Here is a 25,846-nt window from a genome sequence, read left to right on the forward strand (position 1 = left end):
TGGTGTCTCCTCCAGCAGACTGAGAGCTCCCTGAGGGCAGACCCTGTCTTTTGCCTTTCTTTGTAGCCCTCGCACTTACTTAGCCCAGTGCCTGGAACACAGCAAATACTTAATAAATGCTAATTAATAAATGCTTAATAAATGCTAATTAACCATATGACTGACTGGACTTCTTCTTTTGACCCTGGCATATCCCATTTTTTCCCACCTCCATCTTTTTGCATAATATGACAGTATCTGCCTGGAATGGCATCCAGCCTCCAGACACCTACTGAAATCTTTTAAAGAAGAACTCAGGCCCTTCCCATGCCCTCCATGAAGCCTTCTCACCAAATGACTGGGATTCTTCTCTCCTCTAAGCCCCCACAGGGCTTCTGCTCTCTCTTTCAACACGGATTATACTTGCTTCGGCAGCTAGGTGGTACAGTGGATAGAGCACCAGACCTGGAGTCAGGAAGACTCATCCTTCTGAGTTTAAATCTGGCCTCCAGACATTTACTGGCTGTGTGACCCTGGGCAAGTCACTTCACCTAGACTGCTCAGTTTCCTCATGTGTAAAATGAACTAGAGAAGGAAATAGCAAACCACTCCAGGATCTCCGCCAAGAAAACCCCAAAATGGGGTCACAAAGAGTTAGACATGACTGAAATGACCCAATATCAGTGAACAGAGAATATACATTATGGTTACTTTCCCTGATGAAAAAAAAGGAAAAATCTGGTGGACCAAGAAAACAATCACTTATTAAAGACTCTTGAACTGAGTTATAATTGGAGGTGCAAACAGAAAGCTAGTGTGGCTGGAGTGAGGATTTCTTACCTCCCAAAGGCAGATAGAAAGAGGATGTGATCGATCCATGGGGAAACTGAATATTGCTCGTAAAGAATCTAGGAGTCTAGGGGAGATCCAAACCCTAAAACACAATCAATGTGAAGAGGAAAGCAAATCTCTAATGAGAAGTCAGTCCACATCATTCCTTTTCTTAAGAACTCTCAGTGACTCCCTGCTCCCTTCAGGATAAAATACAAACTTCTTTGGTGTATTTTGCTCAGCATTTCACTCATGTTCGACTCTTCTGATTCCATTTTGGGGTATTCTTACCAAAGACACAGGAGTGGTTTGCCATTTCCTTCTCCAGCTCCTTTTACAGATGAGGAAACTGAGGCAAACAAGGTTGAGTGACTTGCCATGGGTCACACAGCCAGAAGCACCTCAGGCCTTCCTGACTCCAGGCTCTATCCACTGAGCCACCTAGTTGCCCTATGTCTGGCATTTAAAACCATTCAGAATCTGGCCACAGCCTATCTTTCCAGAAAGACTACAGGTAACTTCCTGTCAGGAACACTATGCTGTGGTCAAACTGGCCTACCTGGTGTTCCTTCTTTAATTCTTTCTTAGGAGGCCTGGAATTCTCTGCCCCAGGAACCAACCCCCAAATCTCATCAAGTGTCAGCTCAAGCTTCACCCCCTTCGAGAGGCTTCTTTTAGACCCCCTTTTATTAGTGCAGTCTAATCCCAATCACTATATGATGCAAATGGACCTTTATCCCTGGACACTTATCCTATTATCTATCCCATAAGAATCTAAACTCCTTGGAGGTGGGGGCGGAGGGGGTCCTCTTTGCCTTTTGTATTGGTTTCTTCCATGCCTAGCACAGTGCCTGGAATATCATATCGTATCATGTAATATTATATCATATATCATATCATATAATAAATACTTGGTCCTTAATGCTTGTTGGTTGATTAAAAGAAACAAGAGGGGTGAGAGCTCACATTCCCAGGACACTAGCTTTTCCTTCAATTGGGGATTTGTGGCCAATTCAACAATCCTTCAATAAGCACCTACTGTACACAGCACAAAGTTTAGCCAAGATATGGTCCCTGTTCTTACATCCTCATGGAGATTATAAGATACGGTCTCAGACCTCCAGTCCCCATGGAACTTAAAAGTCTAGTAGGAGTCTGGGACAGGTATTTAGATAACCATATGGAAAGATGTTTGCTGCCAATCACATTCCCCATTATCAAGGCAGAAATATGGCTGGGTGGGAGGAAGACGATGACCTTCCCTGATGAGCATAGCTTTTGTGCTCCATCAGGTTTATTTGCAAAGCAGACCCAAAGGAATTTCCTTTTGGAGAGGAAATGTCCATTATTTTGAGGTCAAGCATTCCTTATGGGAGAAATTACTATGCCCTCTTTTCTGCTAATCTGACTAAAAGAATGTAATGCAAAGCTTCTGGCCTTAAAACCAAAAGAGTGAAGGACTGAAAGTCCTTCAGCTGAAAACTCCAGCTGAAAGCAGAAGTTGGGAGATGAGAGGTCCATAGCCTCATGCCCAACAAAGCTGCACCTAGTAATGACTAGCAGTGACCACAGGACCATAGCACCATCAAGCAGAGCCACAGGAAGCAGAGACTCACTCACAAGACACTGTGGGCCACGCAGGATCAGTGGGGATGTCGTCCCTAGAAGACACTGGCAATGCTGTAATATCAGAGGTATAAATTGTCTTATCATACATGTGCCTTGGCTACATGTCTTCCTTGCAGGTATGTTCCCTATGTTTTTCCCACTCGTTCCCTATGTTTTTCCCACTCCTCCCCACTGATGGCATGTGTATTTTTAAGAAACTGTGATTCATTTTTATAGAGAAAATGTCTTATTGCTACTTTAATAACTATGTTATTTCATTAAATCCCTTTAATTTTTTTAACTAATTGTATCCTTTGGCTGAGTAACAAAAGTAAACACATCAATGAGGGCTCCTGTCATGAGCAGATGTGCCTTGTTGCTAGTTAGGACCACCTTTTTTGGGGGGGACTCACATTTGAGTTGAGAGATGCCCCCAGTTGCCACAGCTAATTAAAACAACATACAGAATGAACTTAAGCAAAAAGTGTAAGCAAAGTTCTAGGTTCCTGGTACTTAATAGCAGGTACTTAATAAATATTTATTAATTATTATTGACTTGGGGGGATGCATATATAGGAAGCAGCATGGTCCAGCGCAAAATGTGGTGGATTGGGTGTCAGAGGTTCTAGATTCAAATCCTGCCTGTGCTATTACTTGTGTGATGTTGGGTAAGTCACACAACTGCCCTAGGCCTCAGTTTCCTCATCTGCGAAATGAGGATCCTTCTACCTCTAATTCTGTGGGCTTCAGGAACGTTTTGTTTATTGATTTATTATTATTATTGTTAATTATTATTATTAAGATAGTAATTAATTTATTAACATTTTCTGGAAGAGAGGTCTGACCATGACAGACAGAAAGGGGATCCCATGTCCCCAGAAGCACTCTAGGAAGGCAAGCTGTTTCTTGTGTTCTGATGACTTAGAACAGGTGGTCTCACTTGTACACATGGGTGAGGGGGCCGCTTGGGGGGCCTCTAGTGCTCTTCAGAACTCAAGAGCAGCTTCCACCTTTGCAATAGGGGAGCCAATTTTCTCTTTGTTTTTCTTAAGTGCATAATAATAAGTGTATTAAATGGGAGAGTGCCACTTTCAGGGTCATCAAGTGGGTTAGTTCTCAAGAGATGTGGGTCCTTCTCTCTCTTCCTGCCAAAGCAGCTTGTTTCTTGATGCCTTGCCTTCCTCAGTGGAACAGCTCAGCCAGATTGCTTTTTTCTGAAGTGGACGGAGAGGACTTGCTTCTTTCCAGAGTTTGACCTTTTGGGGTCCCCCTCCCCCACTCAGAGGCCCTCGGAGGAGCTCAGTTCCAAGGACAAAGGGCCGAAAACAATGAACAAGGATGCTAGGAATCAGAGACATGAGGCTCTCAGGCACACTGGGCTCTTTCCTTCATCCAAACAAATGCTTCCTTTTCCAGTCAGCATCACCAAGCTACTGGGGAACACTATAGCCGTCTATATGCAGCACACATACAGAGTTTGGGAGTGCGTGTATGTATGTGTGTGTGAGTATCAGATGGGAGTCAATTTTCTTTTTTTGACTCACTCCCTGGGAAACAATTTCTATCTATCTCAGCTTGTGAAGAAAACTAGTGGGGAGGGAGAACGTAAGCTCCCTGAAGTCAGGCACTGTTGTATTTTTGTCTCCCATTTTTGTGCCTTTGCTCTAACCAGAGGGAGAGCACGAGCTGCCCCAATGATGGGGGCCTTGGAATTGTTCTCTAAACTTTTCAGAACACAATAAATGTTAATAAATTAATTACTATCTTAATAATAATAAATCAATGAACAGAAAGCCATGACTACTCTCCCAAGTATACCTTCCCTGTTTTTCCCAATCATTGGGGTCTTCTCCCTACAGATTACCTTATGTCTGTTTTGTATGTAGCTCATATATCTATGTATGTTCATGTGGGGCCCTGTATCCCCATCCTCCATAAGCTCACTGAAGGCAGGATCAGTTCCATTTTTTGAAATATGTATGCCCAGTGCCTGGCACACAGAATGGGCTTAATAAACGACTACTGGTTTTCTATTTCCTCCAAGGACTCCATGTATGTTATACTCCTTGAACCCTGCTTGGGAAGATTAAATGTACCCTCAGTGGCTTCAGCAGAAGCCACAAGTTGATTACAAACTTTGTATATGAATTGTTTTAATTTTCTTCAGCATGACAATGAAGCATAGACTCTTATTTTAATAAGTAAATTAACAAAAATCTGGACTTTTGTCAGTTAAAAACAATTTCTTTAGCATCTGAGAAGCAACATGGTACAATGCAGAGAGGGCCAGCCAGGAGTCAGGAAGATTTGGGTTCCGGTCTTCCCTCTGGCGCTGACAGCTGGGTCACCCTGGGCAAATCCCTCAACCTCTTAGTGCCCTAGGCAACTAAGAATGGAAGTTACAGAAGTATGTTTGTGTGTATATGTGTGTATATATATGTGCATGTGTGTGCATACACGCACATATTTGCCAAATTGCATCCATGGAAGGAGTCTCCAGTCTGGCAGTTCCTCTGACAAAATGACAGGTCTGGACTTTCTCATCTCCCAGCACAATCCCCTAAAAGAAAAAATCGCCAGCACCTAACATAGTGCCTTGCGTACAGCACACATTTAAGTTTCCTGAGTTGAAATGAATTGATTTGGAAGGGGCAGGCATTTTTCAATAGAAAGATCTTTGAGTCAGAAGGCTGTCACTACTTGTGTGACCCAAGATAAGTGGCTTAGGCCCTATAAGCCTCAGTTTCCTCATAGGTAAAATGTGAATAAAAATATTCTCATGATCTACTTAGTATGGTTATTGTGAGTGCTTTGTAAACCTTGAAGCACTAATGAAATGAGCTTTTATTAGTATGTCCAACAGCTAAGGCAAATTTCTTTCTCACCCTCAAGTTTCTTTATTTATAAAATGGGGAAAATACTCTATTTCTTCTCTATCACCCACAAAGTTGCTGTGAGGATAAAATGACATGACATATAAAATTCAAAAGACTCTTCTGGCCTCAGACACTTACTAGCTATGAAACCCTGAGAAAGTCACTCATCCCTGTTTGCCTCAGTTTCCTCATCTGTCAAATGGGCTGGAGAAGGAAATGGCAAACCACTCCAGTATCTCTGGCAAGAAAAGCCCAAATGGGATCATGGAGAGTCAGACCCAACTGAAATGACTGAAAACAACCAAACAAATGAAAATCATTATTCAGAGGATGCCAGTAGAGGAACTTGAAAAGAATTAGGGCTCAATAAACATTTGTTGTGTTGAACAGAATTATGATGTTGAAGCTAGAAGGAGACTTGGGCATCATCTATCACTCATTTTACAGAAGTAGAAACTGACACACAGAGAGACAGGCTGGGATCAGAACTCAGGGCTCCTGACTTCCAATCCTCTACACTGCCAACTGAACCACAGCTGGCTCCTCCCTTACTTTGGTAGGAAGGATAATGATAATCCGTCGACCTACAAGGGGGTGATTCCAGTCTTCCTTTTGAGATTTATTACACACTATTGTCCCTTACCTACTCTACAATCCAGCCAAATCAGCCTATTTGCTCCCACCTCCACACCTTTGCACATGGTCTTCCTTCTTCTCCAATTCTTACAATTCCTCACTTCTTTCAAAGCTTGGCTAAAGTATCGCTTTCTTCTTCTTTTAATTATATGTATTTTTGGCTGATTGCTTGTGCCCTATCTCTTAGGCCTCACTACAATCTCAAGCTTGGGCAGGGCAGGGATTACTCTGTATAAAATAGAAAGGGAGACTCAGTGACTTAAGACCCTGAGGACTAGCCTTAGAAACTTAAGAGACTGCATCTTAAGTAAACTCTTAAAAATTACCACCAGTATCTAGCACAGCACTCTGCACATAGTAGGTGCTTAATAAATGACTTGGGGAAAACAGGAGTAGTAAGTGGTAAAACCAAGACCAGAATCTATTTCTTTTGACTCAGGATTGGTCTTTTCTCTACTATATGACCTACTGATAAAAACAACGATGGTGATAATGATGGCAGACATTTATTTAATGTTTTAAGGTTTGCAAAATACTTTAAATATATCATCTCATTCGATCCTCGAAATACGCCTATGACATAAGTACAGGAGATATTATTAACCCCCTTTTACACAGGAGGAAATGGAGGTTCAGAGAGATTAAGAGATTTACCCATGATCCCAGAGGGTAAATCCCAGGTCAGAGGCAGGACTCTAACCCAGGTCTCTGCAGACTTCAGGTGGAATGCTCTTTCATCACCCAAGACTGTTAGTTAGAATACAATCATCTGTCCTGACTCATCCACCTCCACAGCAGCCAAAGAATGCTTTAGGTCCACTTGTCATCCTGAGGACCAGCTGGATTCTGAAGCAAGGGTACAGCGATGACTTCCTGTTCATTTATTTATTATTATAATTATAGTAATTCATTAATTAATGTTTATTATGTTCTGAAAAGTTTAGGAACAACTCCAAGGCCTCCATCATTGGGACAGCTTGTGCTCCTTCTCTGAAACTTTGGGCTCCTTGGCTCTCCCCCAGCCCTGGCTAACCTCAAAGCCCCAAAGCCCACGGGCTTCCCTCTGCCAAGCCTGAAGCCTGGGAGCACATGATCATTTGCTTCCAGGCCTGTGTCCAAAGACCAGCTCCTTGGGCCTGACCCAGCCACCTGCAGAGAAATGCCAGACATTTTCACCTCTTGATGTCTTTCACCATCTATCTATCCCTCAAGGCCTCTGTTCAGAACTACCCCAAACTGACATCGGGCACTTTGTCATTTGCTCTCTGGTTCTGGTCTCTGTGAGGGTGCCCATCTGCCTGTCTGTTCCTGTAAACAGGGTGGGGGTGGGGTGGTATGTGTGTGTGTGTGTGTGTGTGTGTGTGTGTATGCATGTGTGTGTGTATGGAGTGGGGGAGGGGGGAGGTTTGAGGAGGAGGTTGTTTTTGTCCTTGTTGTGTTCTCATAGTCTGCCATGCAAAATAAAAATAACCTGGAAAGGCATGCATGGCATCTGCTTGGGCATCTCCACTTGAGAGCTGCTGTGAGCTGGAAAGCCAGAAGTAACCAAGCCAGGCTGCTTCCCGCAGGAGCTAGACTGCAGAACACTGCACACAGTGACATTTCCTCCTCTCTCAGCAACTTGCTGCATGCTCCCTGTTTGCAGAGATAGACTAGCATGATTCTGGAACCCTGGGGCCAGAAGGCAAAGCCTCTCCTACAGAGTGATATCGGTAGCTACTGGTGACAGAACTCAATATCTGAGAGGTTGCCATGGATACATCAAACTCCCTTGGGTCAAATGCCCTGATGATGACCTTGGGTCCACTGGGACTGGCAGAACACCCCAAGAAGTCTGCTGTGGGGGAATGGGGAATGCCACCAGTTGAAAGGTTGACTTCAGAAGGCAATTAACTCCATAAAGATCCTTGTAGGATCTGTGATTTCACTGGTCTCCTCAGTGAGGAAGCTCCCTCTACCAATGCAGGTTGGCACTTGAGTTGCCTGGAGGCACCAATGGGTTAAGTGACTCACCCTCCAATGCCAAAGGCAATATCTGAACCCAAATCTTCTTGACTTTGAGGTTCTCTACCACATCAAGATGCTGTTCAGTCTCCATAAACTAGGTGGGAAAATGCCCATGATGCCAGCTCATCTGGCAGAGCTTCCAAAGGCTTTGAGTATAACCATGGAGTAGTACAGCTTTCCCATAGGACACTGGGCAAGTGTTTGTCTCCTGGGTAGGGATGGGAATGTGTCCCCCTGGAGACCTAGATACACTCGTTCCTGCTCAAGGTCACAGAATGAGAAATGGAAGAACTCAAGAGCTCATCTTATCCAACTGGCTCATTTTACAGAGAAGAAAACTGAGTCCCAGAGAATGCCCAGTCTTACATAGGTATCAAATTGTCGAGTTGAAATTAGAACTCAGGTCTTCCAGCTTCAGATCTGGCCCTCTTTAAGTGAGGCCATAGAAATCATCCTGGATGGGCAGTTAGTGGGCTAGGACATCCCTCTGGCTCCTGCTAATTGGCTATGTCATTTCCTTTCCTGGTACCTCATTTTCCCCATCAAGAAAATAAAGACTGGATTAGATGGTCTCTAAGAATCCTTCCAGCTCTGTCTTTAATCTATACTGGAGGGAGCTGAACTTTGGGGATGGGCTAAAGTATAGAGCTCTAAGCAGTTAACTTCCCCAGTTACCTCTACTACACAGCTCAGCCATGATAGCTTCCTGAGTTACATCTTAGCAATTTATAAGTGTGACCACAGGCAGAGACTATTATCACTTTCCCCCATGTCTCACTGAGCCCTGTCTATCATCCATGTCCCATTGTCTCCAGGAAGCTTTCTCTTGATTTGCCCTAGGCCACTATGATCTGTGTCTCCTCTGATTTGCTAAAGCACCTATGGGCCATATCATACATGACATCCCACAATTATTTACTGTTGTTTGATCAATGGGCATCTGACATCTCCCCATCTGGAACATATGTTCCCCTGGGCAAGGACCATGTTTCTTTTTCTCTTGTATCCCTCACAATGAGAGACAACATGGAAGGGTAGGTGGAAAGTCATTATGGGAGAAAATCCTGTTGTCTGTGGTTTAGGCATGAGTCTGTCTGAACCATTAAAAAAATTAATTTAGATCATTCCAATCTAAGCATTCTGCTTGGGGTGGGGAAGGTGGAGGTTAGGGGAGACAGCCACCCTACAACTCCCCAAATCTCCTTTTATTCAAGCCATTTTAGAGTTATAATTTATGGCTCTCCTGACAAAAGTCTCACAGTCAAGATGGGGCAAAGCTTCACGATTTAGGCAACAGTTCAGTTAACAATTTACTTCATCAAAAAGAGTAATAATCTCTGTCCTTTCAGCACATCCCAGAGAATCATTTTCCTAAATCGTTCAATCCCTCTTGGATCACTCTTTTGAAGATTCTCCTTTCTGGCCCATTAAAGGTGAACTTGGGAGGTGTTTCTATTAATCAAGGTCATTAGAAAATTTCCTCTTTCCCTTGAGCATGACCCTAATCTGGTTAAGGTCGATCAGCTGGAATCCTTCCTGGGCTGATCAGAAGAGAGGGAACTGGGAGAGTTTGGGGAATTGAGCCTATAAAAAAGACTGACAGGTTCACTTTCAGATTAGTCCAAAGGATCCAGAATATGTAAATGCTTTCTTAGTTTTTATAAAAGAGGCACTGGGTTCAGAGCCCCAAGTAGGTGCAGTCCAAAAGTGGAATGGACTGCCTTGGGAGTTATGCTACCTGTGACCAGAACCAGGGTGCCCTAAGTCCTAAGGCAGGGGTGGGGAACCTGCTGCCTCAAGGCTACATGTGGCCCTCTTGGTCCTCAAGCGCAGCGTTTTGACTGAATCCAAACTTTATTGAGGTCACATGTGGCCCTATAGGTCCTCAGGTTCAGCCTTTTGACTGAATCCACTTCTAATTGTGAAGTTTGAATTCAGTCAAAGGGCTGCATGTGAGGCTCTAGAGAGCCACATGTGGCCTTAGACTTAGTTTCCATCCTAGGAAAACCAGGATTCAAGGTGGCTCTCTGACATATACCGGCTTTGTGACCCTGAGTAAATCATTTAACTTCTCGATGATCTTGGCCAGAGCTTATCAAATGCTCAGACCACATTGAAGTATGCAGTCAAACCAGATTAAAATGTAACAGCAATAATCATTATTATTAATAAGGTAATAATAACAAAATAAAAATACAGGAGAACATAGGTAATGTTAATGTGGTTTTCTAAGTCAGCATGCTGTCCTTATGTATGTTTTCTATTTGAGTTTGACACCACTGATCTAGGCATCTCCCTAAGATTACACATCGCAGAGAAAATGCCAATCTGCATTGTTAGGGAGGGTTTCCTTTTACTAATGAACTCCCAAATCCAGACCCTACGCTCACAGTGGCAACAGGCATGCTGAGAACTTTTCAGCTCCTTTTTAAGTGTTTTCTTCCCCCATTAGAATGTAAGTAAGCTTCTTGAAGGCAGGGATTGTCTTTCTGTTTTAATCCCCAGAATTTGTAGCACAGTTCCTAGAACATGTTGTTCAGCCATTTTCAGTGGAGTCCTACTGCCCTGTTTGGGGTTTTCTTGGCAAAGATACTGGAGTGATCCACCAATTCCTTCTCCAGCTCATTTTGCAGATGAGGAAACTGAGGCAAATAGGATTAAGTGACTTGCCCAGGGTCACATAGCTAGTAAATGTCTGAGGCTAGATTTAAACTCAGGAAGATGAGTCTTCTTGATGCCAGACCCAGTACTCTATCCACTGTGCCAACCAGCACATAGTAGTGCTTAATAAATGTTTGTTCCATTGCTGATAGTGTTGTGAACTGATCTAACCATTCTGGAAAGCAATTTGGAGCTGTGTCCAAAGGGCTATAAAACTGCGCATTCCCTTTGAACCAGCAATATCACTACTAGGTCTATATCCCAAAGAGATTTTTTAAAAAAAAAAAAAAGGAAAAAAGGGACCTATTTGTACAAAAACATTTAAAGCAGCTCTTTTTGTGGTGGCAAAGAATTGTAAAGTGAGAGAATACCCATCAACTGGGGAATGGCTGAACAAATTGTGGTATATGATTGTAATGGAATGCCATTGTGTTATAAGAAATGATGAGCAGGATGATTTCAGAAAGACCTGGAAAGACTTACACGAACTGATGCAAAGTGAAATGATCAGAACCAGGAAAACACGAACACAGTCGGTTGTTGCCCTTTGTTCTCGAAGAACAAAAGGACATCTCTACCCTGGAGTCAAAGTACAATGTGTTCAACTGTGGCTGATCAGACCAATAGGCGCTTGGAAGACTCTGCCACAAACTGAGCACAGTTAGTACACATGAACGTTTGGAATGGCGATGTCTTTAAATCTGTGCATCTCACACTTCTTTGTTATAATGATTAACTGGGAATGGCTTAGTTATTTTCAGCAATACGAAGATCCAAGACAATGCCAAAGGACTCATGATGAAAAATGCTATCCACCTCAAGAGAAAGAACTGATGGCATCTGAATGCAGATTCCTTATTTTTTAAGTGTTTTTTTCTTCTGGTTTGTTTCTTCTTTTACAACATGACTAATATGGAAATATGTTTAATATGATTGGACATAATTAACCCATATCAAATTGTTTACTGTTTCTGGAAGGGATAAGGTGCAGGAAGGAGAGAAAAAATTTGGAACTCAACATTTAAAAAAATAGATGAATTGTTTTTACACGTAATTGGGAAAAAATAAAATATTATTTATAAAAAATGTTTGCTAGTAGGTAGCTAATAAATAGTAATGGGTTTGAATAAGCGGGAGGGGAGTGTTTTTATTTTAATAATATTAGGAAAAAATAATTTAAGAGTTTCTTTAAGGTCCTAAGGACTTCAGATGAATACAATTAAAATACCTTTCATCTGGCCTTAAGGGGAACAGAGGGATATGCTAGAAAGTGTCCACAAGAGGATGTCCAGGACAGTGAGGGGACTGCAGGCCATGCTTGGTATATGTGGACTGGTGGAAGGAGCTGAGGATAGTTATATTGGAGATCACTGGCCTGCTTAAAGTCCTTCGAACAAAACTGTCCTTTTCCAGTCTTTGTTCCTTTGGCCTGGCTGACCCATGGCCTGAAATGCTCTCACTTCTACCTCTAAGCTTTTCTGACTTCCTTCCAGCCTCAGCCCAAAGTATATCTTCTCCGGGAAGCCTTTCCCCATCCCCTCAGATGCTGCTGCCTTCTCGTTTCTGGTGATTTTCACCTGCTCTGAATGTATCTTGTATACACCTGTTTGCATGTGGGCAGGGACTGTTTTTTGCCTTTCTTTGCATCTCCAGCACTTAGCATTGATAATATGAGATTAGTAAATACTTGATGACTGACTGAGTAGTAAGAATTTAGGAAGAGGCCAGGTCAAGTGTGAACGTGTGTCACAGGGAAGGGGGATTGGACTAGTCAGAACTAGGGAGGCAGAGCCATATCTTCATTCCCTCCAGGTCCCCCCTCCTGACTCTCCAGCTTTTCTCCCAAGTCACAGAATCCTCCTCACTCTAGAAGTTCACTTCTCCCCAGGGCCCCTTCCTTTGACTAGCTGTTTCCTCCTGGGACCTCCATTTTAGGAAGACCCCCTCCTCCCCCAGGCCTGTCTTGTATTGATTCCTCTCCAGCCTCCACTTCTAACTTTCTGAATATCCTCTACCTACCCTGCCCCTGCCAGGGCCCTTTGCCCATTCCCCTTTTCAGTTCCCTGGTTTTCTTCTCCCATTAGAAGAGGGCAAGGACAGGCTTTTTTTCAGTTTGCGTTTGTACCCCCATAACACAGTACCCAGCATATAGTAAGCATTTAACAATTTGTTAGTAGGTAGCTAATAAACAGTAATGGGTTTGAATATGTCTTGACTTTTTTTTTTTAAATAATGCTTTCTTTGTTTTTGCCAATTAGGTGTAAAGATAGTTTTTGAAATTTGTTTTTTTTGTAAGATTTTGAGTTCCACTATGCCCAAAGGGCCACAAAAATGTGCACACCCTCTGACCCAGCAATACTGCTTTTAGGACTATACCCCAAAAAGATCATAAAAATGGGAAAAGAACACACATGTACAAAAATATTTATAGCAGCTCTTTTTGTGGTGGCCAATAACTGGAAATTGAGGGGATGCCCATCAGTTGGGAAATGGCTGAACAAATTGTGGTATATAATGTAATGGAATACTATTGTGCTATAAGAAATGATGAACAGGAGGACTTCAGAAAAACCTGGAAACACTTATATGAACTGATGCTGAGTGAAATGAACAGAACCAGGAGAACATTGTACACAGTAACAACCACAGTGTGGAAGGACTGTTTCTGATAGACTTAGTCCTTCACAGCAATACAGGGACCTAAAACACTCCCAAAGGACTCTTGAGGCAAGATGCCATCCATATCCAGAACGGATACACAGAATCGGAACACAGAATGAAGGAGACCATTTTCTTTTGTGTTGTGTTTTGGTTTGGTTTTTCTCATGGTTTTTCCCACTCGCTTTAATTCTTCTATGCAACACAGCTAATGTGAAAATGTGTTTAATAAGAATGTAAGTGTAGAACCCATATAAGATTGCATGCTGTCTCAGGGTGGGAAGAGGAAAGGAGGGGGAGAAAATTTAAAACTTATGGAAGTGATTGCTGAAAACTGAAAACAAATAAATTAATTAATTTTTTAAAAAAAAGATTTTGAGTTCCAATTTTCTCGCTCCCTCCCCTCCCCCAGACAGCAAGCAATCTGATATAGGTTGTACGTGTGCAGTCATGTCTAACATATTTCCAAATTGGTCATGTTGTGAAAGAAAAAACCATAAAAGAGAATAGCCATGAAAAAAAAAAACCAAAAAAGAGAAAACAGTATGCTTCCATCTGCACTCATACTCCATAGTTCTTTCTCTGAATCTGGACAGCACTTTCCATCATGAGTCCTTTGAAATCGACTTAGATCCTTCCATTGCTGAGAAGGGTGAAGTCTCTCAAAGTCAGTCATCACACAGTGTTGCTGTTACTGTGTACAATGTTCTCCTCCCTTCACTCAGCATCAGTTCATGTAAGTCATAATTTGACTTGATTTCACAGAATGCTGTAGTGGAGAGAACTCTTGCGTCTGGGGTCAGGATGCTCTGGATATGAATTCCACCTCAGACCCTTACTAGCTGTGTGACCTTGGGCAAGTTACTTAAACCCTCTAGGCCTTGGTTTCTTCATCTGTTAAATGAAAGATCAGGACTCTTGACTCCCATCCAACTTTTAATTATTCATCCTATGGACCTGGTACAACGTGCAGCAACTTCAAAGAGGTAGAGGTGGCTCTACTGGTGGCCCAGTGGATACAGCACTGGCCCTGGAGGCAGGAGGAACCGGCCTCACACACTTCCTAGCTAGGTGACCCTGGCATGTCACTTCATCCTGTTTGCCTCAGTTTCCTCATCAGTAAAATGAGCTGGAGAAGAAAACAGCAAACCACTCCAGTATCTTTGCCAAGAAAACCCAAATGGGGTCACAAAGAGTTGGCACAACTAGAAGACAACTGAACAACAACAGGAAAAATATCCTCACAATTAAGGGTAAGCTATCCCAAAGTGGGTAGACTATCTAAGAGTCAATAAATCAGCCCTCACCTGAGGTCAAGTGGGCACTGATGACATCTAGATGGAAATGTTGCAGAGGGGAGTCTCGTTCAGGCAGAGGGTGGACTAGATGGGCACTGAGGTCTATCTTAAATGTGAGATTCTGAGTGTGAGGGTATGTGTAAGTGTGTGTGTGTGTGTGTGTCCCTGCCACAGCCTTACAGAATGCCCAAGCACAGAGGTTGGCCTGGATGATGGAAGCCAACCATTGCCTTAGTTCATTTTCTGCTTTGGCCCAGCACAGCAGGCCCTACTGGGTGTCCCCACACCCTTGGAGGCATGGAAAGGAGCATGCAGATTTCCAGGTATGTCCAGGTTTCTCAGGGCAGTGCATGCTGGGCTGCTAGTTCTGCTGGCTTGCTTGGCTGTTTAAGTTGGCAGCCCGTTTCCTGGGGATGTGGGAGGGGTATTTGTGCCCTAAACAGGGATAGCATGCCAATGTGGACTACAATGTGGTCTCTTCCTCTGACCATCTCTGAGTCTCTTAATCTTGCTGATGTTTTAATTGTGAGTGATAAAGCCCCCAGCATCCAGGACTGTCCCATGTTCCTTCTGAGTCACCTGGCTCCCTCCTGTCGGAGCACCATAGCCTAACCAATGACAAGACTCACTCAAATTCACCAAAGACACTTGGCAGCATCTTCCATGACATGCAGAGGGCTAGGGGGAATGGGGAGGGGAATGGCAAGGAGACCCTTCTACTGCCCCTAACCCAGGCCAGAAAGAAGGAAGAAATCTGGGTCAGAGCTTTGACAGCTCCAAAACCCCTACAATGGTCTACCCAAAGAAAAATCTACTTTATCTTCAGTAGGTATGTAAATGACCTAGATTGGGGGCACAGCCCTGACACAGTTGGCTATGTGACCTTAGTCAAGAGACCTCTGTGTGCCTCAGTTTCCTTATCTTTGCACTCAACCAAATCTCCTTCTCCCACAAGTCTCAACAAGTCAAACTGACCTCTCCTGAGGAAGCTAAAGCTTGTTTTGCTGAGAGTGGGGGAGGAGGGTCTGAGATGAACCTGAGGGCGCAGGGAGAAGGTCTCCTCTGTGAGAAAGTGGAAAACCAACTAAAGAAAGCCAATGGCGTGGCAGAAAGAGCATTAGATTTGGAGGACCCAGGTCCAAATCCATTCTGCCATTTATTTTCTATGTGACTTCGGGCACATCGTTTCCTCTTTCTGGGTCTCAGTTTCCTCATCTGTAAAATGAGGGATTGGACTAAATGTTCTCTTTTTTGTTTGCTCGGTCTTCTTCAGTCCTGGCTGACTCTTCATGACCCCATTTTGGGTTTTTCTTGACAAAGACACTGGAGTGATTTACCATTTCCTTCTCCAGCTCACTTGACAGATGAGGAAACTGAGGCAAACAGGGTTAAATGATTTGCTCAAGGTCACAGCTAGTAAAAGTGTCCAAGGCCAGATCTGAACTCAGGTCTTCCTGAATGCGGGTCCAGCAGTCTATCCACTGAGCCACCTAGCTGCCCCTAAACCTAGTATACCACCAGCTGTTGCTTCTTAGTTCAGGAAGTTACTAGCTAAGTGACCTTGGGTTAATTATCCCACTTTTTAGAGCCTTAGTTTTCTCCCTGTAAAATGGAGATGAAAATAATATTTGTACCTACAGCAAATGAGGAAAGTCGTCCCTAAACCTTCACGCGCTATAAAAAATGGCATTTAGTGTTATTACTCTGATTATCGATGATTCAATTCAGCAAGTATTTCATAAGCACCTACTGTGTGGCATGAACTTTCCAAGGTGCTGACGATATTGAGAGAAAAAAACGAAGCCATCCCTGCCCTCATTCTGTGGAGAAAGACAACAGGTAGCCAGAGATGGAGCCTAACAGGGCTCTTGATTCTCTTGGTTCCTCTTACCTTCCTGCTTCTGGAAGTCCTCCTCGGTGAAACTAACATCTTTGTGGGACAGGTTGGTCATCAGCTGCTTGTTCTCCTCCTGCAACTGGGCGATCTGTGTGAGAAGGTCTTGGGCTTCCCCTCGCCACACGTCCTCCACAAGCTCTAGCTCCTAGAGGTGGGGGCCAGGGGGACAGAGGGTAAATGCTGCTGCTTGGGCTCTGCCTAGGCAGCTGGCAGCCCCATCCCCATCCCCAGCCAGCACTGAGCTTCACCCCCCTCCTTCTGTCTTCCAATGCCCACTGGCTCTGGGACAGGGGCATCTTTTAGCTCTACTTTGACTTTGCAGACTAGAGGATCACAGAGTCAGAGCTGGAAGGGATCTCAAGAGTCCAGCTGTTTCATTTTACAGAGAAGGAAACTGAGGTCCATAGAGGTAACTTGCCCAAGGTTACTAGAGGCAGGATTTAACCAAAGTTGAAAGCAGCCTCAGAAGTCATCTAGTCCAGCTTCCTTATTTTACAGCTGAATTCCCAGAAGGGTGAAGTGACTTGCCCAAGGTCATGTAAAGGTGGTAAGTGACAGGGAGAGGACAGCCACTGGCAGAGAACGAGGTGCCTGCACCAAGTGGGCAATGAGCCTTTCCCAAGTAAAGCTAGTCTGTGGCTGGGTCCATCCTGGCAGCCTTCCCACAATGTAAGCCTCGTCAGAGCTTAGGCTGCACCTGGGCAAACCCTGGGATACCCCGCTCCTGGCTGCCAAGCAAAGTTTAAGTGGAAGAACTCAATTTCAGGCCCATGAAAATGTTGGGAGGGATGGGCAGAAGGCCTCACCTTCATCCTTTCCTTCTCCTTACCTGACAGATACTTTCTGGAAGGATAGGGAGACAGGACCTGGGAGGCTATTTGGTGAATACTCATCTTTGGCTGTATTTAAGTCTGCCTTAATAGAGTGCTGAACTCAGACTCAGGAAGGCCTGAGTTCAAACCCTAACTCAGATACTTACTAGCTGTGTGACCCTGAGCAAGTCACTCAACCTCTCCCTGCCTGTTTCCTCAACTGTAAAATAAGAATATTGATATCACCTACTTCACAGGGTTGCTGTTAACATCAAATGAGATAACATGTGGAGAATTCTTTGGATATTTTAATTCACTATATGAGTGGGGCTATTATCATCATTGTTCATATCTGGAAAGAGAGAGCGAGAGAGAAAGATTGGAGAGAGAGAGAGAGAGAGAGAGAGAGAGAGAGAGAGAGAGAGAGAGAGAGAAGCAAAAGGGGGAGAGAGGAGAGAGAGGAGAAAGAGGAGAGAGAAGAGACAGACAGAGAGAGACACACCCCATTACAAGGTCTACCCAACTCAATCTTTAACTAACAGCCATGGCAACCTCTCTCTCCAGGGAGGAAACAGGCTGGGAAATACCTGGGAGTTTATACTAATCAGACAGACAAGTACCCGAGAGGCCCTAGGCTGACTATGTCTTAAACCCTTTTCTGGATGTATCTCAAATATACATGTATAGCCATGTTGTTTCCCAGTTAGGGTGTAAGCACCCTGAGGATAGGAACTGTTTGGGCTTTTGTATACCCAGCACTTAGCACCGTGTGTGGCACACTGTAAGTTTAATAAATACTTGTTGATTTTCAGGTTAGATTGTCTCATTCCCCTCCCCTCTTTCCTTCCTCTTCCTCCTCCTCTCCCCCCCCTCCCAGTTTCTTCCCTTGAAACCTCCTTCCAAGTCATCTCCCAAGTCTTGGTCTATATTTGTGACAGATTCCCCAAACTCTCTCCCTTCCTTCCTTCCTCCAGCTCACTGGGAAGAAAAAGAGGGAGCTGGGGAGAGAGAGGGGAAATATCAGGAGAAGCTGGGAAAGAAGTAGAAGGAAAAGCCAGACCTTTGGTTAGTGACTCCTAATAGACCTAACCCTGGTTCTGGCAAAGAAGAAAGGTCAAATAGCAGAGGGGCCAATACAGGGATGCCAGAGGGACCCTAGGCTTAGACGTGGAAGGACCTTTGAAGGTCATGCAGTCCACCTCTCTCATTTTACAGATGAATAGGAACTGAGAATCAGAGAAGTTAATGAACTGCCCTGGGTCAGGTAAGTGAGAGCTGGTATTCACATGCAGTTCTGCCAGCCTAGTACTCTCTGCCACCTTTGCCCAGGCTCCCCCCACCCTCAACTTCCTCAGGAAGTCTTCCCTGTCTAACTGGAGGAGAGTCAGGTAGAGGCTTAGCACCAACTCAGTGACTAATCAGCCACACCTCATTGGGCAAGTCATTTGGTCTCCTCCCATCTGCTCTAGGTGGCAAAGGGGATAGAACACCAGGCTTGAAGTCAAGAAGACTCATCTCCTTGAGTTCAAATCCGGCCACAGACCCTTTCTAGCTGTGTGACCCTGGGCAAGTCACTTTACCCTGTTTGCCTCAGTTTCTTTATCTGTAAAATGAGCTGGAGATGGAAATGGCAAGCCACTCCAGTATCTCTGTCAAGAAAACCCCAAATGGGGTCATAAAGAGTCACACACAAATGAAATGACTGAACAATGATGTCTCAGTAACCCCTTATGCAATTCCATTCAAAAACAGTTATTAAGCACAATAGCAAATATGTAAAGAAGGGGGAACAAAGGTCTCCGACAGGGGGCTTAGGAAAGATTTCACAAATGGTTAAGTATAATATAGGTGGGGGTTGTGGACAAAGGACAAATAAGACAAAGATCAAAAAGAATCTGAGGAGGAAGGAAACACTTGAAATTAAGACCTCTGAAAGGCAGAGACAAGGAGGATGGTCTGCATGAAGGCACAGGGCAGGAAAGACAGCAGATTAAGTTAGAGGAACACAGGCCAACCTAAAGCCTTTCTCTGTATCCCCGGCTTAGCACATTGTTTGGCATAGATGACTGTTGACTGACTAACTAACCCAAAAGGCAGGTTTTAGCAAGCTTCCCATCGGAGAAGTCTGGGTTCTAAATAACTGAAAGGCAGCTGGGGGCCCTGGAGATTCTGGAGCAAGGGGTCAAGACTGTGGAATTTGGATTAGACAGTTTCTAAGGTCGCTTAGATGTTGGGGCCCGTCATGGGGCCATGTCAAGGGAGGGGGCCCCCAAAAGCACGTGACGGTCACTCCAGAGGATGGCTACTCCTGTCCTTTAGACATTGCTGCCCCAAACAGTCTTCTCAGAGTTTCCATTAGATAACTTTTCGGTGATTCTCCACTTGAGCCCTGCTTCTCACTCCAGGAGTGACCAAGGTCAAGTCAGTCAGTCTCTTCTTTGGGAATCCAGTTTCCTTCCCGGGAATAGCAAGCCTGACTTAGCCTGCCTGGGAGCCAAGCCACAAGGCGCTTCATGGGGAACAAGAGCCCTAAAGTGTTCAGAGAAGAGCCAGGGCTCTGTGATAAACCTGACAACAAGCAAGGAAAAAGATCCAAGCCCAGAAACACATGACCGGCTCTGTTCTGAAAACAGCTTTTAAAAATACTGTGAGAAACCAGCCCAGCAGATCTCCTAAGAGCTGTTGACCCTCCTATTCAGATGAGCCAAGTGACCTTCCTTCCCAAAGTCCCACAGCAAATGAGAGGCAGGCCCCAGAGCTCCTCTCCAAAAGGATTCCCTCCCTGCTCCCCCAGGAAAGGCGGAGGGCTGAAAGGGCCTGTCTGAAGCACCACTGGCCTCAAGCCATGGCAGGAAACCACATGTCTCCCCACTTCCTTCTTCCCTGGCTCCCAGGCTGCACGGGGACTACCCTGGTCTGTCTGTTTCTGGTTCTGATCCACAAAGCCCAACGGATTAGAGGGGGATGCAGGGAGCAAGGGGGTATGGTTAGGCTTCCACAGATCACTTCCTCTTTCTCTCTATATTATAAAGAGAAGACAACTATCCCAAAGGATCAGCCTAGAGTCATAGGCTCTTTCTCTCTCTCCCTCAGGTTAGCCTTAGGCTGGGACAAGGAAAGGTCCTGAGGATGCAAGTCTTCTGAACCCACCAGGAAGCTTAGGTTAGAGTGAACTAATGGGAATGAGACAGAAGAATGAGTGGGCCTTGCCCCAGACCCATGTCCTGGTGTAACTGCTGGACACTGTCTGGCTAGGGGTCCCCCAAGAGTCTTTTGTTTTAATTACATCACTGGGTTGCATGTGACAAACTCCACAGGAAAAAGATGACTTTTTCCTTCCACCCCCTCCTTTGGCTCCTCCTTTCTTCATTCCTCACTTTTCAACTTCTCACTCCCCTGAGTTCTCTAAATCTCTATCCCCAAAGCCACCTGACACCCGCCCCCAAACTGCTGACTCCCCTCCCCTCCAGGTTCTTATGCCTTCTTTAAAAACAAGCATAGAGTATGCCATCTAATCCAACTCCAACTGGCAGTTGGTAAACTGGTAAACTGAGGCCCAGAAGGGAGAAAGGACTCTTGTTCGAGGTCACTCATCAAATAAGTACAATTTGAACCGGGTCTTCCAGACTCTAAGTGCAGCACTCCATCAAGTATAGATTATTTAATCCTACTCTTTATTTCAGAAATGAGTAAACTGAGGCTCCGAAGGAGGAAAGGACTTGCCCAAGGTCACAGGGCTAATTAATCGTGATTGGCATCCAGGGTCTCCCTGACTGCAGGTCCAGCACTCTACCTGCTATTGACTACCTAGTCCAACTTTTGAACTTCAGGGAGGAAAAAGAACAGCCCAAGGTCATGGGGCCAGTGGGCTCAGAACGAGGGCTTCCTATTCCTAGCCGGGTTTTTCTTCTCCACCTACTTTGTGCTTCGCTTTCCCCCCGATATTTCCTTCGTTCTCCCCAGCTCGCTCTCCTCCAACCTCTTCCCCTCCTCTGACCCTCCGCCTCCGCCCCCAGCGCGCCCCCCTCCTCCCCTCCCCCGGGGCACCTTTTGATGCTTTCTCTCCTTCTCGATCCGGTCCATCCTCTCGAGGCGGAGCCGGTCCAGCTCCAGGCGCAGCTCGTCCAGCTCGGGGCTGACGTGGTGTCGGCTCACCAGCACCTCGAGGATCTCCAGCACCCGCACCACTTTGGGCATGAGGCGCCCGATGGCCTCGCAGCCGTGCTGGTCAATGACCCGCTCGAACTCGTGGCCCACCAGCGAGGCGATGTCGTACACGTCCATTACGGTCAGCTCGGCCACGTTCTTCTCCAGCACGGACACCGCCTCCGGGCCCCCGCCGCCGTCCTCCATGGCTGGAGAGGCGGGGGTCTCGGGCTGCCGGGGCCGGGGCCGGGGGATTTCGGGCTACCGGGGCCGGGATCGGGGGCTCCCTCGCCCCTGCCGGGCGGCGCGCACAGCCCAGCCCCGAACTAGCTCAACTTGCAAACTTGCGGCCACTCCGCTGGGAGCCAAGCGGGGAGCGCCACTGTTCGCGGTCCCCCCTGGGTCCGGCCCCGGCCGGTAGGGTCCTGCGGCCAGCTCACCCGGGCATCCGAGGCCGGAGCCAGGCCCGGCGATGGTAGAGGCAGCAGCAGCAGCAGGAGGAGGGGGGCTGGGGCTGCAGCGGCCCCCCTTGAGGCGCTCTCCTTTTCCTTCCCTCCTTCTATTCTCTCCCTTCCCCCCTCCTCCCTCTTTCCCTGGGTCTCCCCCTCTCTCGCCCGGCTCCGCGGTTCCTATCACTGGAGGCTGTCACAAAGCTGGGGAGAGGAGGAGGAGGAGGAGGAGGAGGGAACAGAGGAGGGAGGGAGGGGGGCGTGCGTGCGCAGGCCCGCAGAGGCTCCCAAGTTGGGAATGCGAGCGGGCCGGAGTGGACGGGATGGCCGAGCCGCGGTCAGGGCTGCCCTCGGAAACACTTCTGCGCGAGGGGCGCTGCCAGCCAGCCCTCAGCCCACACCCCTTTCCCGAGGGGGAGGGGCCGCAGCTGCTCCGGGGAACTTTGGAGGGGGGGGATGCGGGGAGGCGGCGGAGTGGACGCCTGGATGGCGGCTGGGGGGCGGGGGGCGGAGAGAAACAAGAGGGGCGCGGCCCGGGGTAGTGGTGGAGGGGGGATGGATGCTGCCCCTGGAGAGAGTGCGGGAGGCGGTGCCAGGGCCGGCGCAGTTCTACCCTATTGGGGGCAGGGAGAGTCTTCCCCCCACACCCCACCCCGAGAGAAGGCTAAGGACATGCATTCCCCACCCACTCTTTCCGGACCTTCCTTTCCCACTCCCTCCCCATCAAACAAACGCGAGCCCTAAAAGAAGCATGATTTCACCCGGGCCTTTAAATGTAGAAAGTGTCTGAAATCCACACCCCCGTCTCCTTACACATCCCGGGTTCCTCCAGATGCTGTATCCCACAGCTTCCTCCCCGCCCCCAAACAAGTTCTTACTGGGCGGCTCTCTGGCGCCGTCTCCGAAATGAGCTCACTGCACCTCGAGGGACTTGGGCTCCTTATAAGTAAGGCACTGGGACAGGTGGAGGAGGAAAGCTTGCTTCGGAGGATTCATTCTCTAGTCAACACAGGACAGAGTCTCATTCTCTAGGAATCAAGTCCATTGAACAGGAAACAGTTCATTCTGTGGTGGGCAGAGGGGCAGGATGCACAAAGAATAAAGTTTGATCCCCGCCCTCATAGAGGTGACCATCTGTAAGGACTACAGAGACACAAATACTCCAACTGTAATGTGATCGAGGATGTGTAGGATTCTCAAAGAGTGAGGCTGGCTTTGCCCTCAGGACCCGAGTTCAGATTCAGCCATTCTGGGGCTTAATTATAGTTGATTTTTATAAGATGTGCCAGGTGCTTTATAAATATCTCATTTAAACCTCACACCAACCCTGGGAGGGAGGCGCTTTCATTGTTCCCAAATTGCAAATGAAGAAACTGAGGCAAACAAGTTAAGTGATTTACCCAAAGTTACACAGCTCATGTCTGAGGCTATATTTGAACTCAGGTCTTTCTGACTCCAGGTCCAGCTCCCTATTCTGCCCAAGCTATATGACAATCTTCCCAAATTACCTGAGTCCTCACACACGTTTCTATAATGTGTTTCTTAAGCTCCTGCTATGTGTAGAGTACCATGCCAGTTGCTCTGATACATAAAGAAGAGTACTTGTCCTCAAAGAGCTTATGATCAACTGGGCGGGAAGGGAAGCTAGGTTTTACAATTTGTAATAGACAAATCGACACAAAGTACATTTACAGTGATACAAAGTAAATAATCACTAAGGGAGTACTGTTGAGTCCTGATATAGGAAGTGGTTCCTTAATTGAACCCTAAAGGGGCTGGAGATCCTCAGTCGTGAAAGTGAGGAGGGAGCTGAGCATCCCAGGCGTCTGCTGAACTCTTGTCTGTGCTGTCCACCCCAATTAATAAGATTGTGCAGTAGACTGAAAACTGGACCTGGTCAGGAAAAATTGAGTTCAAATCCAGTCTCAAATACTAGCTATACGACCCTGGGCAAATCACTTAACCTCCATCTGCCTCGGTTTCCTCATCTGTAAAATGGGGATAATTCTGCCTCCCAAGGTTGTTGTGAAGATCAAATGAGGGAACATTTGTAAAGCATGTCAACCGGACAAAGGCCACCCCTCCAAATTCAGAGAAGTCCAAGCTGAGTTGAAATTAGAAAAGTATTATTAGGAGGGAAATCAGACACTAGTGCTGAGGCTCCCACCAGGAGAGACAGGAGCAATTTATGCTTGAAAACCACAAAGAAGAGGTTCAGGGATGGGGTGGTGGGGTGTTGGTAAAGGATGAATAGTCAGGAACAGGTGGGACAGGGTGGCCGAATGGTTTTCGCAGAGATTGACTGCAAGACTGGATTGGGCCAGTTGTTTTGTTTTTCTGGGGTTGGGGGGGAGGAGCCATAGCACAGTTCAGCAAGATCAGCTGGTGAACACCAGCAAAGGCATCTGGGAGTGAGCAAGATTTTAGCTCACTGCACGCTCCCAATTGGTCAACAGGCTTACTTTGTGTCCAGTGCACCTGCTTGGCAAGGTAACTCATAGAAAAGAGACATGTTCATCTCAGGGGAACTCTCCCAAGCTCTCTGCAAGCTTTCATGTGCTATATAAATGAGAGTTAGGATTTGTAATTAGTATTTGGATTCAAGTGTAGCTCATGCTATCTCATTTGATCCAGCTATCAAATGAGCCCCTTGGTGACAAGAGACAGGTCTTGTTTTCCTGTTCATATCCCCAGTGCTTTGTAAACTGCTTGGCACAAAGTGAATTCTTCATACATTCTTTTCCATGCATTCATAGTAGGTGCTTAATTAATTTTGATTGATTCACCAATTCATTGGTTGAATCACAATCCCATGAAGCTGGTCAGGGGTGGGGAACCTGTGGCCCTGAGGCCATATGTGGCCTTCTGGGTCCTGAAGGGCAGCCCTTTGAATCCAAACTTCACAGGATAAATCTTCTTAATAAAGGATTTGTTCTATAAAACTTGGACTCAGTCAAAAGGCTGCATCCAAGGACCCAGAAGGCCACATGTAGCCTCAAGGCTGCAGGCTCCCCACCACTGCGGTAGACTTAGTGGGATCTTCATTTTATAGGTTAAAAAAAGGAAGACCAGAGATGTGCTTGCCCGGGGCTAAATAGTGAGGTAGTAACAGGACCAGACCCTTAGTTTAAGGGACTAGAGAAGAATGGTGTGGTTGTTGTTTTCTGTACTTGAGGAGGACCAAAATGACATCACTATATTGGGGTCAAGGTGTGTGTCCGAGTGTGGCTGATCAGATCAATGAGAGCTTGGAAGGTTCTACTACAGGTCAAGCACATATTCTCCATATGAACGTTTGAAGTGGAGATGTCTCTTCATTTCCACATCTCACAATTCTTTTGAGCTACTGCAATTCTGCTTTGCTCATGGAACATGGTGCCATCTTTGATGTGAACACCCAGGCTGGGCAGTCCTGTGCCAGTGTCTCCCATGTCTCACAATCTATTCCAAAGTTCTTCTGAGAGACCTTGAGAGTGTCCCTATCCCTCCTTTTCCAACAGGTATATTTTGCCTCTGCGGATCCCACCCAAGGATGGTATAAGTTCATGTCTCACCTTTCTGCTTCTCCACAGGTGACTTGCAAAGGATTTGTCAGATTTGGTGGTCTCCCTTGTCTCCCATTGTCCCTAGGTGGTGCAGTGGACAGAGTGTGGGACTTAAGAGTCAAGAATACCTGAATCCAAATCCTGCCTCAGACACTTAATGGCTGTATGACCCTGGACAAGTCATTTAATTGCTCCATTCCTCAGTTTCCTCGTTGGTTTTAATAATACCAGTTTTACAGGCTTGTTTGTTGTGAGAATCAAATGAGATCACATAAAGTACTCTGCAAACTGTAAAGTGATAGATAAATGGTATTATTATGTCATTCACTTCCAGCAACAAGTGTTTATTAAGTGCTCACTATATGTCAGGCACTGTGCTAAGGGATTGGGGATACAAAAAGCGAAAAAGCAATCCTTCAAGGAGCTGACAGTGTAATGAGAGA

At 45.9% G+C, this 25,846-nt stretch overlaps 1 protein-coding gene across 3 annotated transcripts in view; it reads right to left on the reverse strand.

Moving 5' to 3' along the window:
• The window catches only part of RILPL1 (Rab interacting lysosomal protein like 1), a 50,050-nt gene extending 27,700 nt beyond the window's left edge, over positions 1-22,350 (reverse strand). For 2 of the 3 annotated variants that reach the window (XM_072600661.1, XM_072600663.1), the window contains exons 1-2: positions 21,311-22,350; positions 16,446-16,596 (exon numbers count right to left, since the gene is read on the reverse strand). In XM_072600661.1, coding sequence (XP_072456762.1) covers positions 16,446-16,596; positions 21,311-21,616 — 457 coding nt within the window. In that variant the 5' untranslated portion in view covers positions 21,617-22,350. The remainder of the gene's footprint in view (positions 1-16,445; positions 16,597-21,310) is intronic. The other variant, XM_072600662.1, reaches the window with a different exon arrangement.
• Positions 22,351-25,846: the final 3,496 nt, after the last annotated feature.

Source organism: Notamacropus eugenii, chromosome 4 (assembly GCF_028372415.1).
Source record: "Notamacropus eugenii isolate mMacEug1 chromosome 4, mMacEug1.pri_v2, whole genome shotgun sequence".
In the NCBI taxonomy this organism is placed as follows: Eukaryota; Metazoa; Chordata; class Mammalia; order Diprotodontia; family Macropodidae; genus Notamacropus; species Notamacropus eugenii.